The following is an 18,081-nucleotide window of genomic DNA, read 5'->3' as shown; positions in this document are numbered from 1 at the left end:
AATTAATGTTTATAACTTAAAATTTAATTGTTCCACTTTTGTTTGAAAAACTGATCTTTTTTAGTTCAAAATTCAACTATTTGGTTGAAAATTGATCTTTTTCTGATAGAAAATTCATGTTTTTGTTTGATAATCAACTATCTAATTGAAAATGCATCTTTTTGAAAATGGGTTATTTTTATTTGAAAAGTTAAGAATTTAAAGTGGTTTAAAATGAATTCAAAATATTATACTCATTACTTTGACCTAAATGTATACTGAATTTTATGTATACGAAGATAAACTCAAAATTTATTTGAAATTATTATTCGAATTCATGAACTTTAGAGAGAAATTTAAGAAATGATTCACTGTGTTTTTAACAGATTAAACAATTATTATTAAACTCTGCAGGAATTCATAATTTTTTACAAAAACTTATTAAATATTATAAAACGCTACGCCTTCGTTTTAGAGTCGAACATTTTTCTATTTTTTTTTTCTTAGAAAATAGTATCTATTTACAAAAATAGCTTCTAAAAATTACAAGTGTTTGTTATTTCTTTTAGAAATGTATAACTTTTCAAAATTATGAAAAAATAAACCTTCATTTGCAGTCGTAAATATTTATTCATAATTTTTCGTAGAAAATCGATAGTTTTCTAAAATCATCTGTAGAAATGATATTTTTAGAGAACCTTGAAGTTTGTCGTAAAAATTGTTATTACCAGAGTTTTATTTGATTAATTGATTGCATGAAATTGTTAATAAATTAGTTGACATATAGTAGGCATATTAGGGATATTAGCATTTTGTAGTTAAATCATATTTTTTCATATTTCTTTTTTTAGTTTTGATGACACTGAATTATTTAAACTAAATTAAATCGAAAATTGTTATTAACAATATTTCTGGTAGAGGAAAATTAGAACATTAAAAATATTTCTTGTATAGGTCAACTAAAACTTGTTAAATTATGTTTCTAAATTTTATCATTTTTTAATGTAATATTGTTTTTCAATGGCAGTTTTTCAGTCAGGATATTGGGATAAAAATTATTTTGCAGTTGTGTCGAAACCTGGAAAACCTGGAAATGACCGGGAATTTTATAAAACCGGGGAAAACCGGAAAATGACAGTGAATTTATTTTTTGACCAGGAATTTTACAAAACTTTTAGATTAAAAATGTTTTCAATCTTTGATTGCCTCCATTTTTTAAAAATAATTTTTCAAATTGTGATTTTTAGAAATGATTATATTATTCAGTTTAGAATGCTTAATTCGAAAATCTTTCACTTCAAAAATTTTCCATTTTAAATTTTTAATTTTTAAAAGCGTATATTTTAATCTAAAGAATTCTAAAATGCAGTTTTAAAGGCTTAAAAAATTATAAGTGTTTAAAATCAAAGTTTTTAAAAATAAAAAACAGAGTGGCCGCCGGACCGGATAACCGGGAATTTTACGAATTTTCAGAATAAAAATCTGTCCAAGTTCGATTTTAACAATTTTTTAAATAATTAAAGTACAGTTTTTAAAACTTAAACAGTTAAAAATTAACAGCATTTGAAGTTGAAAATTTTTGATAAAAACAGTTTAATTTTATCAGCTATAAATATAAATAGATTTTTTTTTTTAATGTATCTGTATTCAAAGTATAAAAATCTGAACAATGATTGATTTGACGAATTAAAATTAATAAATCATTTATTCCGATAATTTTAATTTAAAATAAAAATTTCGTGATTTATCAATAATATATTTTTAATTCAGAGTTTCAGGTCTTCCTTTATATTATTTTTTATATTAAATTTAATAAATAAATTTATTAATATTTTATTTCTATTGATTTTTTTAGTCATTAAAAAATGTAAACGTACGTTTTACTACTTTCAACTTAAAAATAAATCTATAATAATATAGTCCTAATTAAAGGTTTTTATTAAATTAAAAATATTGTGAGTCTAAATTATATAATTTCTATCCCATTTAATTTGAAATTTCTTAATATAGAAAAAGAATAAGTGTTTAATATTTAGCAATATTTCACTGTTAATTTAAGACGGGTAAATTGAAACCAAATATTTAAAAGAAAACAATTTGAAACTGAATTGTTTTACATAGAAAGCTTTGAATCTTTACATTTTCGAAGAACTTATAAACTTTTAGCGTTACAATTTTAATTGTTCTATATAAAAAGTGTAATTGAACACTTATTATTTGTAGAAAAAATTTAAGTAATTTTAAGAAATATTTATAAGTTTTGAAAAGATTCAAAATTAATTAAAAACTTAAACGAAATTCCGAAAAAAAATTCAGAAATGATTTTGAATTTGTAAAAATTTTTAACTACTTCTAGATTTTTCAAGATTTTGAAATAAAATTCTAAACGTTTTAAAGGAGTATAAAAAAAATAAAAAATCGATAATAATATAGTCATAATTAAAGGTTTTTATTCAATTAAAAATATTGTGAGTCTAAATTATTTAATTTTTATCCCATTTAATTTGAAATTTCTTAATTTAGGAAAGGAATAAGGATTTAATATTTAGCAATATTTCACTGTTTATTTAGGACGAGTAAATTGAAACCAAATATTTAATAGAAAACTATTTGAAACTGATTTTTTTTACATCGAAAGCCTTGAATCTTTAGATTTTCGAAGAAATTTTAAACATTTAGCGTTACAATTTGAATGGATCTATTCAAAAAGTGTTTAATTTATAGGAGAAATTGTTAAATTTTGATGTAGAAATTTTTAAAAGATTCAAAATTAATTAAAAACTTGAAATTATTTCAAGTTATGTAAACGAAGTATGTTATCATTTTTTTCAGAACTTCTAAATATATTTTAAAATTAACCGAACTTTTCCTACAACTTTTTGAAAATCCTGCAAATGAAAAAAAAATCCTAAAAATCTTCCATCATTTTTCAAAGTAAAAAATGATTTTCAATTTTCCTAAGAATATTATGAAATTTTTTTATTCTTTTGAAGTCTTTCACAATTCTTAAACAAATTCTATATTTTTTTTAAATCTGCAAAAATCTACATTTTATTTTAAATTTGGATGCAAGTATTTGAAATTATTTCAAGTTCTAAATTTAATTCGAATCTTTTTTAAACTTCTAAGTATCTCTTAAAATTGCTCTAATATTTTTACAAATAATAAGTGTTCTATTATTATTTCTAAATTCAATTTTTTTAATTTGTAGGGTTTTCTAAGAGTTATAAAAAAATTCAATTCATTTTGAAATGTATTTAAAAGTTCCGAAAAAAAGTTCAAAAATTATTTTGAATTTGGAGAATTTTAAACCACTTGTAGATTTCTCAAGATTTTGAAATACAATTTGAAAGCTTTTAAAGGATGCCTGGACTATTCAAAATAAAAATAATTTAAGAACTGTTATGTTAAAAAAATTATTTTTCAATTTTTAATGTGTCTAGCTTAAAATTACTTAAAATAATATAATTTTGAAAATTTATAATGTTCATTGCTTGATTCTTTAATTTAGACTATTGAAAATGTTAACGTGGATTTACATTTTTGGAAATTCAATTTTAAATTTTTGGATTTTAAGGGTTCCACTTTGACTTCTTTAATTTGTTCTTTATTATTTATTAATTTATATGGAAAAATGTTTAGAATATAGTTTGATTTCTCAAATTTCATTGGCCGTGAAAAATGTTTACAAACCGGGAAATAACCTGGAATTTTTTTCTTCGATTAAAACGGCAATCCTGAATTAGGATTTATTTAAATTTTACAAATTAAAAAAAATTTTATTATTAACATCAAAATAATTATAATTAATAGTGTCCTAATAATAAAGATTAAATAAGGGAAAAAATGTAAGGCTATATTTTGTCCAAAAATTTTTATCTTAATATGTATAGATTTATAAATAAAGGTGATTTAAAATTATTATTTAATTATGTTTCAGGTTGCAGGCATCGATTCTTTAAAGATGTCATGAACGAATGATTTTTCCTGGATAGCTTTGCAGTATCAAAAAAGCCAACAATGTCGAATTGTGAAGAGGAAGCAGTATCGTCTGGATTTCATCAGTTAAGCGTTACTAGTAAGTATTGAATTTAAAAAAAAATTATCAAAAATGGGAAAAATCCTTGAATTTCTATTTGTTTAAAAAAAAAGTTTTTTTTTTTTATTTTCTTCTCTGCTGAAAAAAATGTATCCTTTTTAACAAGAGATTATTTACTTTATCAGGTTGGAAATCGCGAGGATAAAATCGAAAATATTTCAAAGTTTCTCATTTATTTCCAATTTTTTCTACTTAAAAAACAATTTTATTATAATTTCAGGGTATTTTAATGTTCGAGGAAAGGCAAGGATTTAAAAAAAAAATCTTGCAAAAGATAGAGAATTCTTTTTCAAATATTTGGATGAAGACTGAACCACTTTATTAAAAAATCATTTTTTTGTTTTTTGACTATTCATATTTTTTATTGAAAATTTTCTTTTGTTTGTTTTGTTTACAAAATTAATTAATTAAATCAAAAATTTAAGTATTTCAGTTAAAGATTCATAATTTTGTTGAAAATTCATGGAATTGGTTGAAAATTTAACAACTTTGTTAAAATCTAATTTTGTTGTTAAAAATTAATTTCTTCAACTAAAAATGTATCTTTTACGTTTTTGGCTGAAAATAGATGTTTTTAAATTGAAAATTCAACTAATTGGGTAGAAGTTTAACCATTTTTTTGAAAAACAGATTTTTTTTAGGGTTTTATCGCTTTGATTGAAAGTTTAACTATTTTGTTGAAAAATCCTTTTTTTTAAATTAAAAATTAATTTTTGACCTTGAAATGTAACTTTTTAATTTTTTTAATTGATATTTTTTAGTTAAAAATTCGTCTTTATTGGTAAAAAATAATTTTTTTTTTCGAAAATGTTTTTTTTCCTAAGAATTCATCTTTGTAGGTTGAAAAATAACTATTTGGTTAAAAAAGTTGAAAAATTATCTTTGTTGGTTTAAAATTTAACAAAGCAATTAAAAATTGAACTTATTCAATTCAAAATTCAAATTTTCTTTGGTTGAAATTTTAACTTTTTTCATTGAGAATTCATCTTTTTTTATGAAAAAATGTAATCTTTCTTGATTAAAAATGAATTATTTTTGGCTTCTAAATTCAATAAATTAGTAGAAAAATGTTTTGATTAAAAATTCAAATTTTTGGTTGAAAATTATTCTTTTTTAGTTAAAAATTCAACTGTTTTTAAGAAAAATTGTGCTTTTGGCTCGATAATTTCACAATTAGGTAGAAAATTGAACTATTTCGTTGTTAATTTATGTACTTTCTTTAAAAAATGTTTACTGGTAAAAAATAAATTTTTATTTTAAAAATTAAAATGTTTGGTTGAAACTTAATCTTTTTAGTTGAAAATTCAATTATTTTGTATTTTTTTCTCGAAAATCAAACTAGAATTTTTTCAAAATTATACCTGGAAAACCTGGAAAAGTCATGGATTTTTGTAACCAGACTCTTGTAGCAACCCTGGGAATTTTACCAATTTTCAGAAAAAAAATCTCTCCATGTTCGATTTCAACAGTTTTTAAAATAATTAGTTGAATTGGCATCTTTTTCAATTATGATATCATTCAGTTTGCAATACATAATTCAAAAATTCTTCAACTTAGATTTTTATTTTAAAGCGTATATTTTTACTTAAAAGAATTTTAAAGTGCTGCCTTGAAGACTTGAACAATTAAAAATTAAAAGCGTTTAAAGTTGAAAATTTTTCATAAAAACAGTATTATTTTATCAACATTAAATATAAATGAATAAAATAAACTTCAAAACAACTTAATAATAATAGATTCGTAATTAAAGGCTTTTATTAAATTAAAAATAGAATAATTATTTAATATTTAGCAATATTTGACTGTTAATTTAATACCAGTAAATGAAGGCCAAATATTTAAAAGTAAACAATTTTAATTTTAATTCTTTGATGTAGAAAGCTTTGAATTGTTAAAATTTCGAAAAGCTTTTAAATTTTCATCGTTACAATTTTTATTGTTCTATTTAAAAAATGTTTAATTTGTTAGCGAAACTGTTGAATTTTTATGTAGAAATAATAATTGAACACTTATTATTTATAGAAAAATATTTGAGTAATTTTAAGAAATATTTATTAGTTTTGAAAAGATTCTAAAAATATTTTAAAACGAATAGAATTTTTGCTACAATTTCTAGAAAATCCTGCAAAATTTTTTTTTTAAATCCTTAAAATCTTCCAGGGTTTTGTTGAAAATTTTTTTATTCTTTTAAAATCTTTTTAGATATTCTGTTAAAATAATTTTTTAAAATAAAAAACCATTTTTAATTTTCCTTTTATTGTTCTATTTGCAAAATGTTTAATTTGTAAGTGAAATTGTTAACTTTTATGTAGAAATAATAATTGAACACTTATTGTTTGTAGAAAAAATTCGAGTATTTTAAGAGATATTTAGAAGTTTTGAAAAGATTCTAAAAATATTTTTAAATTAATAGAGTTTTTCCTACAATTTGTAGAAAATCCTGCACATTTTTTTTGATATCTATCAAATCTTCCAGGTTTTTTTGTACAATTTTGGAAGTCTCTTAACATTTTTAATAAATATTCTGTTAAAATAATTTTTTCAAATAATAAACCATTTTCAATTTTCCTTTTATTATTCTATTTACAAAATGTTTAACTTGTAAGTGAAATTGTTGAATTTTTATGTAGAAATAATAATTGAACACTTATTATTTGTAGAAAGAATTCGAGTATTTTAAGAGATATTTAGAAGTTATGAAAAAATTCTAAAAATATTTTTAATTTACTAGAATTTTCCCTGCAATTTCTAGAAAATTCTGCAAATTTTTTTTTATATCTATCAAATCTTCCAGGTTTTTTTGTACAATTTTGGAAATCTCTTAAAATCTTATTAAATATTCTGTTTAAATAATTTTTAAAAATAAAACACCATTTTCAATTTTCTTTTTATTGTTCTGTTTACAAAATGTTCAATTTGTAAGTGAAATTGTTAGATTTTTATGTAGAAATAATAATTGAACACTTATTATTTGTAGAAAAATATTTGAGTAATTTTAAGAGATATTTAGAAGTGTTGAAAAGATTCTAAAAATATTTTTAATTTACTAGAATTTTTCCTGCAATTTCTAGAAAATCCTGCAAATTTTTTTTGATATCTATCAAATCTTCCAGGTTTTTTTTGTACAATTTTGGAAATCTCTTAAAATCTTTTTAAATATTCTGTTAAAATAATTTTTTCAAATAATAAACCATTTTTAATTTTCGTTTTATTGTTCTGTTTACAAAATGTTTAATTTGTAAGTGAAATTGTTAAATTTTTATGTAGAAATAATAATTGAACACTTATTATTTGTAGAAAGAATTCGAGTATTTTAAGAGATATTTAGAAGTTTTGAAAAGATTCTAAAAATATTTTAATTTACTAGAATTTTCCCTGCAATTTCTAGAAAATTCTGCAAATTTTTTTTTATATCTATCAAATCTTCCAGGTTTTTTTTTGTACAATTTTGGAAATCTCTTAAAATTTTTTATAAATATTCTGTTAAAATAATTTTTTCAAATAATAAACCATTTTCAATTTTCCTTTTATTATTCTATTTACAAAATGTTCAATTTGTAAGTGAAATTGTTGAATTTTTATGTAGAAATAATAATTGAACACTTATTATTTGTAGAAAAATATTTGAGTAATTTTCAGAGATATTTAGAAGTTTTGAAAAGATTTGAAAAATATTTTTAAATTACTAGAATTTTTCCTGCAATTTCTAGATAATCCTGCAATTTTTTTTTTTTTGATATCTATCAAATCTTCCAGGTTTTTTTTTGTGCAATTTTGGAAATCTCTTAAAATCTTTTTAAATATTCTGTTAAAATAATTTTTAAAAATAAAACATCATTTTCAATTTTCTTTTTATTGCTCTGTTTACAAAATGTTAAATTTGTAAGTGAAATTGTTAAATTTTTATGTAGAAATAATAATTGAACACTTATTATTTGTACAAAAATATTTGAGTAATTTTAAGAAATATTTAGAAGTTTTGAAAAGATTTTAAAAATATTTTTAAATTACTAGAATTTTTCCTGCAATTTCTAGAAAATGCTGTAAGCAAATTTTTTTTTTAAATCTATCAAATCTTTCAGGTTTTTTTTTGTACAATTTTGGAAATCTCTTAAAATCTTTTTAAATATTCTGTTAAAATAATTTTTTCAAATAATAAACCATTTTCAATTTTCCTTTTATTGTTCTATTTACAAAATGTTTAATTTTATTTAATTTGTTTAAATTGTTTAATGAGTTTATTATTTGTAGAAAGAATTCGAGTATTTTAAGAGATATTTAGAAGTTTTGAAAAGATTCTAAAAATATTTTTAATTTACTAGAATTTTCCCTGCAATTTCTAGAAAATTCTGCAAATTTTTTTTTATATCTATCAAATCTTCCAGGTTTTTTTGTACAGTTTTGGAAATCTCTTAAAATCTTTTTAAATATTTTGTTAAAATAATTTGTTTAGATAAAAAATAATTTTCAATTTTCCTAGGAATATTAAGAAAGTGGTTTTATTCTTTTGGAACCTTTGACAATTCCTAAAAAGGTTCTAAATTTTTTGTTTGAAATCTGCAAAAATCTACATTTTGTTTTAAATTAGGTTGTGGGCATTTGCACCGAAATTTCGGCACAAATAGTCGAATTTCGTCGATACGCACGCTTCGTTTAAATTATGTGATAAGATTTCAATTTCTAAATTATTTTTGAATCTTTTTAAAACTTGTAAATATTTCTTAAAATTACTCTAATTTTTTCTTGAAATAATAAGTATTCCATTGTTATTTATAAATCCAAATTTAAAGGAATTTTTTTTAATTCGCAGGATTTTCTAGAAGTTTTAGGACAAATTTAATTAATATTAAAAGTTATTTAGAAACTTTGAAAATTTAAAGCTTTTCAAGGATGCTTAAACTACTTAAAATGCAAATAATTTTACTTCTAATTTGAGAACTTTTAAGTTAAAAACAAATTAGATTTTTTAATTATTAATGTATTTAGTTTAAAATAACTTATTAATATAATTTAAAAAAATTTTAAAGTTCATTGATTGATTTTTTAGTTTAGAGTATTTAAAATGTTAATGTGGATTTATATTTTTGGAACTTAATCTAAATTTTTGAACTCTATAATTTATGAATTTTTTAAAAATTCTGAATTTTGCAACTTATCTGCATTTCTTTTAAAACTGTTAAATTAAAAAGTATTAGTACATTCCAGTTTATACGTGTGAATTATTGAGCATTTTAATAAAACATTTTTGAATTAAAAAACTTTTAAACTTCAGTTTAAAAAGTTATAAAATTTAAGAGATCCACTTAGAAATCTTTAATTTGTTTTTTTGTTTTTTATTACTTCAAATGGAAAAATCTTTAGGATAGAGTTCGATTAAAACTATCACCCTTAAAATGTTGAATTTTTTGTTTAAATCTTAAAAAAGTGATTAAATCCGGAATTTAGAATAAAATTATAATTGTAGTTGAAGCGGCCGTACTGAGAAGTGCATCCTTTCTGAAACCCAATCCATACATCGAATTTTCTGTGGACGACAAGAGTCCTCGGAAAACTGAAGTCGCAAAATCGACATATCAGCCAAAGTGGAATGAAGAGTTTACAGTGCTCGTAACTCCCCACTCGCAATTGCATTTTCGCCTTTTGGATCACAGTACATTCCGAAAAGACACACTAATCGGAGAAAAGAGATTAAGTCTCTTTCAAATTTTGAGCCACTATAATGGAAAGCTCGAAAATTTGGAATTGACTCTCGACTTGATTTCCGAGAGCAAGCATGACTCGCAGTTGGCAAAGGTTGGCGAATTGGTCACATTATTGGATGGGTTGAAGATTGATATGGCCAGTGTGAGTCCTCCAAATTCTGGCGATATTATGCGACAACCTCAGTGTCCCGTTTTGAACGGCATGCCTCTGCCTCTTGGTAAGTTCTTCTTTTTTTTATTCTTCTAGTTTTAGTTTTTTTAGCAAATAAATATTTTCAGGGTGGCCACTGGACCGGGAATTTGACAAATTTTTAGAAGAAAAAAATCCGTGCAACTTTGATTTCAACCGTTTTTTTTTTTTTAAATAAGTAGTTAAATTGTGATCTTATTTAATTATATCATTCAGTTTAGAATTTGTAATTCGAAAATCTTGGTCTTTTTAAATTTTCCATTTTAGATTTTTAAGCGTACATTATTTGAATTAAAAAAGAATTTTAAAATGCAGTTATTAAGACTTGAACAATAGAAAATTAGAAGCGTTTAAAGTTGAATTTTTTTTTCATAAAAACAGTATTATTTTATCAATATTAAATATAAATAAATAAATAAAATAAACTTTAAAATAACTTAATAATATATTCGTAGTTAAAGGCTTTTATTAAATTAAAAATATTGTTTCAGTCTAAATTATTCACTTCGTAACCTATTTAATTAAAAAAATTTTATTAAAAAAAAGAATAATTATTTAACATTTAGCAATATTTGATTGTTAAAATTAATACCAGTAAATTAAGGCCAAATATTTAAAAGTAAACAATTTTTATTTTAATTGTTTGATGTAGAAAGCTTTGAATTGTTAAAATTTTGAAAAGCTTTTAAACTTTTAACGTTACAATTTTTATTGTTCTATTTAAAAAATGTTTAATTTGTTAGTGAAATTGTTGAATTTTTATTTAGAAATAATAATTGAACACTTACTATTTGTAGAAAAATATTTGAGTATTTTAAAAGATATTTAGAAGTTTTGAAAAGATTCTAAAAATATTTTTAAATTAATAGAATTTTTCCTACAATTTCTAGAAAATGCTGCAAATTTTTTTTAATTTATCAAATCTTACAGGTTTTTTTGTACAATTTTGGAAATCTCTTCAAATCTTTTTAAATATTCTGTTAAAATAATTCTTAAAAATAAAAAACTATTTTTAATTTTCCTTTTATTGTTCTATTTAAAAAATGTTTAATTTGTTAGTGAAATTGTTGAATTTTTATGTAGAAATAATAATTGAACACTTATTATTTGTAGAAAAAATTCGAGTATTTTAAGAGATGTTTAGAAGTTTTGAAAAGATTCTAAAAATATTTTTAAATTAATAGAATTTTTCCTACAATTTCTAGAAAATGCTGCAAATTTTTTTTAATTTATCAAATCTTCCAGATTTTTTGTACAATTTTGGAAATCTCTTCAAATCTTTTTAAATATTCTGTTAAAATAATTCTTAAAAATAAAAAACTATTTTTAATTTTTCCTTTTTTTGTTCTATTTAAAAAATGTTTAATTTGTTAGTGAAATTGTTGAATTTTTATGTAGAAATAATAATTGAACACTTATTATTTGTAGAAAAAATTCGAGTATTTTAAGAGATATTTAGAAGTTTTGAAAAGATTCTAAAAAGATTTTTAAATTAATATTTTTATTATTTTTTAAAGTAATTCGAAAATCTCGGTCTTTTTAAATTTTCCATTTTAGATTTTTAAGCGTACATTATTTGAATTAAAAGAATTTTAAAATGCAGTTTTTAAGACTTGAACAATTAAAAATTAGAAGCGTTTAAAATCGAAGTTTTTTGATAACCAAGATTTTTAATTGATCGGCTGTAAATATAAATTAATTAATGATTTTTGAAATTGAATTGTATTCATTTCGAAACAAAAATATTATTTGACTACCAAAAAAGGCGTTTAAAAAAAATTTCAACCAAAGAAATGAATTTTTAATCAAAACGATCAACCTTCAACAAAATATTTTACAAAAGAGTTTAACTTTTTACCAAATAATTTTATTTCCAAAATAAAAATGAATTTTTAACTAAAATGATAAATATTTATCTTCAATACTTAATTTTTTGATAAAATTCAAGTGTTATTAACGAAAAAGTAGAAATTTTAATTAAAAGAAGATGATTTTTTAAAGAAAAAGATTAATTTACAATAAAAAGACCAATTTTTAATAAAATTCAAGATTTCTCAACCGAAAAATTGAAGTTTTAACTTATAAAGATGAATGTTTGGACAAAAAGATTAATCTACCATTAAAAAGATTAATTTACTACAAAAAAATACGAGTTTTTATTCAAATTCAAAAAAACTGAAGGAAAAATTAGAATTTTCAACTAAAAAAGAATTTTTAAATACAAAGATTAATTTAGTATAAAAAAGACGAATTTTTAATCAAATTCAAGAGTTCTCAACGAAAAGTTAGAATTTTCAACTAAAAAAGAAAAAATTTTAAACAAAAAGATTAATTTACTAGCAAAAAAGACGAATTTTCAACCAAAAAGTTGAATTTGCAGATAAAAAGATGAATTTATACACAAAAAGATTAATTTACATTAAAAAATATGATTTTTTAACAAAATTCAAGAATTCTGAATAAAGAAATAGAATTTTAAAGTAAAAAAGAATAATTTTTTAACAAAAAAATTAATTTACTACCAAAAAAGACGCATTTTTAATAAAATTGAAGAATTCTCAACGAAAAAGTAACATTTTCAATTAAAAAGGATACATTTTTAAATGAAAATATTAATTTACTACCAAAAAGACGAAATTTTAATAAAATTCCAAAATTCTCAACCAAAAAGTTGAATTTTCAGATAAAAAGATGAATCTATACACAAAAAGATTCATTTATCTTTAAAAAAGGGCGAATTTTTAATTAATTTCAATAATTTTGAATGAAAAATTAGAATTTTCATCTAGAAAGAATCATTTTTAAACAAAAAAATTAATTTACTACAAAAAAGACGAATTTTTAATAAAATTCAAAAATTCTGAACGAAAAAGTCGAATTTTGAACTAAAAAAGAAGAATTTTTGAAGAAAAAGATTCATTTACTACAAAAAAATACGAATTTTTCATAAAATTGAAGAACTCTAGACCAAAAATTAGAATTTTCAACTAAAAAAGAAAAAAATTTAAATAAGAATATTAATTTACTACCAAAAAAGACGAATTTTCAACCAAAAAGTTGAATTTGCAGATAAAAAGACGAATTTATATACAAAAAGATTATTTTACTTTAAAAAATACAATTTTTAACAAAATTCAAGAATTCTGAATAAAGAAATAGAATTTTCAACTGAAAAAGAAAAACTTTTTAAACAAGAAGATTATTTTGCTACCAAAAAAGACGAATTTTCAACCAAAAAGTTGAATTTGTAGATAAAAATATGAATTTATACAAAAAAAGATTAATTTACTTTAAAAAATACGATTTTTTTAACAAAATGCAAGAATGCTGAATAAAGAAACAGAATTTTCAGGTAAAAAAGAATCATTTTTAAACAAAAAGATTAATTTACTACCAAAAAAGACGAATTACTATTCAAATGCAAAAATTCTGAACGAAAAATTAGAATTTTCAACTACGAAAGAATTTTTAAATGCAAAGATTAATTTAGTATAAAAAGACGAATTTTTAATCAAATTCAAGAATTCTGCACGAAAATTCGAATTTTGAGCTAAAAAAGAAAAATTTTTAATCAAGAATATTAATTTACTACCAAAAAAGACGAATTTTCAACCAAAAAGTTGGATTTGCAGATAAAAAGATGAATTTATACAAAAAAAGATTAATTTACTTTAAAAAATACGATTTTTAACAAAATTCAATAATTCTGAATAAAGAAATAGAATTTTTAAGTAAAAAAGAATAATTTTTAAACAAAAAGATTAATTTACTACCAAAGAAGACGCATTTTTAATAAAATTTAAAAATTCCGAACGAAAGTCGAATTTTCAACTAAAAAAGAAGAATTTTTAAACAAAAAGATTAATTTTTTTACCAAAAAAGATGAATCTACTTCAAGAATTCCGTACGGAAAAGTAGCATTTTCAACGAAAAAAGATTAATTTACTACAGAAAAAGACGAATTTTTAATAAAATTGAAGAATTCTCAACGAAAATGTAACAGTTTCAATTTAAAAAGATGCATTTTGAAATAAAAAGATTAATTTACTACCAAAAAGACGAATTTTAAATAAAATTCCAGAATTCTCAACCAAAAAGTTGAATTTTCAGATAAAAAGATGAATTTTTAAACAAAAAGATTAATTTGTCTTCAAAAAAAAGGGCGAATTTTTTATTAATTTCAATAATTCTGAATGAAAAAGTAGAATTTTCAATTCGAAAGAATAATTTTTGAACAAAAAGATTAATTTACTACAACAGAATACGAATTTTTAATCAAATTGAAGAATTCTAAACCAAAAAACAAAATTTTCAACTAAAAACATAAATTTTTAAACAAAAAGATTAATTTCCTGCCTAAAACATTCATCATCTGGAAACGGACTCAACGCGTTCTCATATGGACTTTTAGAAAAAAAGTTTCTTTACATTTTAAAATTGATCTCTTTTCGTTAAACATTCTACTATTAGTTTGTAAAATTTCATTATTTTTTTGAAACTGGAACTATTTTCTTAAAACGTAATCTTTTTTGATCGAAATATTCAATTATAAAATTATTATTAATAAATGATAAAATTGAAATCTTCAATACGTAGGGTGGCTGCTGGACCGGGAAACCTGGAAATCCGGGAAATGACAGTGAATTTATTTTTTGACCGGGAAAATTTAAAAAACTTTTAGAAAAAAAAATTTTGTCCAACTTTGATTTCAATCGTTTTTTAAAAATAATTTTTCAAATTCTGATTTTTATAAATGATTATATCATTAAGTTTAGAATGCTTAATTCGAAAATCTTTCACCTTAACAATTTTCCATTTTAGATTTAAAATTTTTAAAATCATATATTTTATTCTAAAGAATTTAAAATGCAGTTTTAAAGGCTTAAAAATTAGAAGTTTTTTAAATCGAAATTTTTTTAATAAAAAACAGGCTGGCCGCCGGACTGGGAAACCGGGAATTTTACGAATTTTCAAAATTTTCAGAAGAAAAATCTGTCCAAGTTCGATTTTAACCATTTTAAAAATAATTTCCAGATTGTAACTGTTTCCATCCGAAAGTCTTGATAAAAATCGAAATTAATATATTATTTATTCCGATAATTTTATTTTTAAATAAAAATTTTCATGATTTATCAATAATATATTTTTAATTCAGAGTTTCAGGTCTTCCTTTATATAATTTTTATAATTCTTTTAATAAATAAATTTATTAATATGTTATTTCTATTAAGTTTTTTTTAGTTATTAAAAAATGTAAACGTGCGTTTTACTATTTCCAACTTAAAAATAATTCCATAATAATATATTCATAAATAAAGGTTTTGATTAAATTAAAAATATTTTAAGTCTAAATTGTTTATCTTTTATCCCATTTAATTTAAAGTTTCGTAATGTAGAAAAATAATAAGTATTTAATATTTAACAATATTTCAATGTTCATTTAAGGCGCTGTGAATCTTTAGATTTTCGAAGAACTTTAAAAATTTAGCGTTACAATTTTAATTGTTCTATTTAAAAAGTTTTTAATTTATAAGTCAAATTGTTAAATTTTGACGCATAAATAACAATTGGACGCTTATTATTTGTAGAAAAAAATTGAGTAATTTTAAGAGATATTTCGAAGTTTTGAAAAGATTCAAAATTAATTAAAAACTTGAAATTATTTCAAGTTATTTAAACGAAATGTGTTAAAATTGTTTTCAGAACTTCTAAATATATTTTTAAATTAATCGAAATTTTCCTACGAAATTTAAAAATCCTGCAAATTAAAAAAATCCTTAAAATCTTCCATGTTCTTCTTTGATAATTTTATTAATCTCTTAAAATCTTCTGAAACATTCTGTTACAATAATTTTTCAAAGTGAAAAATCATTTTCAATTTTCCTAAGAATCTTAAGAAAATTTTGTATCCTTTTCAAGTCTTTCACAATTATTAAAAAAATTATAATTTTTTTTGTTTCAAATTTGCAAAAATCTACATTTTATTTTAAATTCGGCTGTAAGTATTTGAAATTATTTCAAGTTCTACATTTAGTTCGAATTTTTTTAAAGCTTCTAAATATCTCTTAAAATTACTCTAATATTTTTATAAATAATAAGTGTTCTATTGTTATTTATAAATTCAAATTTTTTTTTAATTTGCAGGATTTTCTAAAATTTCTAGAAAAAATTCAATGGATTTTGAAACATATTTAAAAGTTTCGAAAAAAAAATCAAAAATTATTTTGAATTCCTAAAAAATTTTAACTGCTTCTAGATTTTTCAAGATTTTGAAATCCAATTTTAAAGGTTTTAAAGGATCATAACAAAATAATACAAAACCCATAATAATATAGTCATAATTAAAGATTTTGATAAAATTTAAATTATTTTGAGTCTAAGTTATTTAATTTTTATCCCACTTCATTTGAAATTTCTTAATGTGGAAAAAGAATAAGTATTTAATATTTAGCAATATTTTACTGTTCATTTAAAACGAAGAAATTGAAACCAAATATTTAAAAGAATACAATTTGAAACTGAATTTTTTTACATAGAAAGCTTTGAATCTTTAAATTTTCGAAGAACATTTAAACTTTTATCGTTACAATTTTAATTGTTCTGTTTAAAAAATGTTTAATTTATAAGTGAAATTATTAAATTTTGATGCATAAATAACAATTGAACGCTTATTATTTTGAGAAAAAAATTGAGTAATTTTAAGTGATATTTCGAAGTTTTGAAAAGATTCAAAATTAATTAAAAACTTGAAATTATTTCAAGAAATTTAAACGAATTGTGTTAACATTTTTTTCAGAACTTCTAAATATATTTTATATAAATATATTTATATAAAAAATATTTTATATAAATTTTAAACCATTTCTAGTTTTCTCAAGATTTTGAAATACAATTTTTAAACTTTTAAAGTATGCCTAGACTATTTAAAATAAAAATAATTTAACTTTTAATTACAGAAATGTTAAGTTAAAAAAAATTATTTTTCAATTCTTAATGTATCTAGCTTAAAAATACTTAAAATAATCTAATTTTGAAAATTTTTAAAGTTCATTGCTTTGATTTTTGGAACTTCAATGTTAAAAGTTTGGAATTCAAGTCTTCCACTTTGAATGCTTTAATTTGTTGTTATTTGTTTAATATTTTATGTGGAAAAATGTTTAGAATATAGTTTGATTTCTAAAATTTGATTGACCGTGAAAAATGTTTGCGAACCGGGAAATGACTCGGAATTTTTTTCTTCGATTAAAACAGTATTTCAATTTATATTTGACATGAACATAATTAAGTGACTTGATTGTTAATTAACAATCAAAATAATATTTTTACAGCATATGAAAAATAACCATTTTTTTATAATTTTCTTGCATTATTTACATTTAAATAATAGTTTTGAAAATCAATACTTACCACAAACTTAACTTTTAATACGTTTATTAACAATTTTAGTCTTTTTTTTAGATAAGTGACACTTTACAGGTTTTCCATATTTTTCAACATGAATTGCAAAACAAAAAACATCTTTTGCTCCAAAGTTGAACTATTTAGTTAAAAATGGAACTACTTTATTAAAAAATATATTTCTTTAGTTGGAATTTTCTTTAAAAACTTAAAATTCCGCGGAAATTTAATGTATTTTGTTGGAAATGTTTCCTTTCTAGCATTGTGGAATTCAAGGGTTCCACTTTGAATGCTTTAATTTATATGAAAAAATTTCTACAATATAGTTTGATTTCTGAAATTTCATTGGCCATGAAAAATATTTGCGAACCGGGAATTTTTGTCTTCGATTAAAACGGCCACTCGTTACCAACCCTAGGTTTTATGAGACCCCTCTTCCTAAAGTGGTATCCTACTTTACAGACAATCCCATTACAAGCAATCAATTCAACAAAGTCCTGACAAAAAAAAAATATCTTTTCTTCCTATCTCGGCCGAAAATTCGAATTTCTTCCCGGCGTATCTTTACCGAAACCTACCGTTCCTTCCCGCCCTGCGCGCCATCTAACGAGTCGTATAGACACTGCTATCTCGACTCTCGACCATGAGGATTTCTAACCTAAGCTGAATTTTGTTGATTTTGTTGAAACGAAAAGTCGAGAGGTGTTCGTATT

General features: G+C 21.1%; 1 protein-coding gene across 1 annotated transcript in view; it reads left to right on the top strand.

The window, feature by feature from the left end:
• LOC117182254 (E3 ubiquitin-protein ligase Su(dx)) overlaps positions 1-18,081 on the top strand; it is a 55,919-nt gene that overhangs the window by 8,327 nt on the left and 29,511 nt on the right. Inside the window, exons 2-3 of the mRNA XM_033375362.1 lie at positions 3,920-4,057; positions 9,543-9,998. Of these exons, the coding sequence (XP_033231253.1) occupies positions 4,000-4,057; positions 9,543-9,998 (514 nt within the window). The 5' untranslated portion in view covers positions 3,920-3,999. The remainder of the gene's footprint in view (positions 1-3,919; positions 4,058-9,542; positions 9,999-18,081) is intronic.

Source organism: Belonocnema kinseyi, chromosome 10, assembly GCF_010883055.1.
Source record: "Belonocnema kinseyi isolate 2016_QV_RU_SX_M_011 chromosome 10, B_treatae_v1, whole genome shotgun sequence".
Lineage (NCBI taxonomy): Eukaryota > Metazoa > Arthropoda > Insecta > Hymenoptera > Cynipidae > Belonocnema > Belonocnema kinseyi.
The sequence above is the reverse complement of the archived record's forward strand: the minus strand, read 5'-3'. Positions and strand labels throughout refer to the sequence as shown.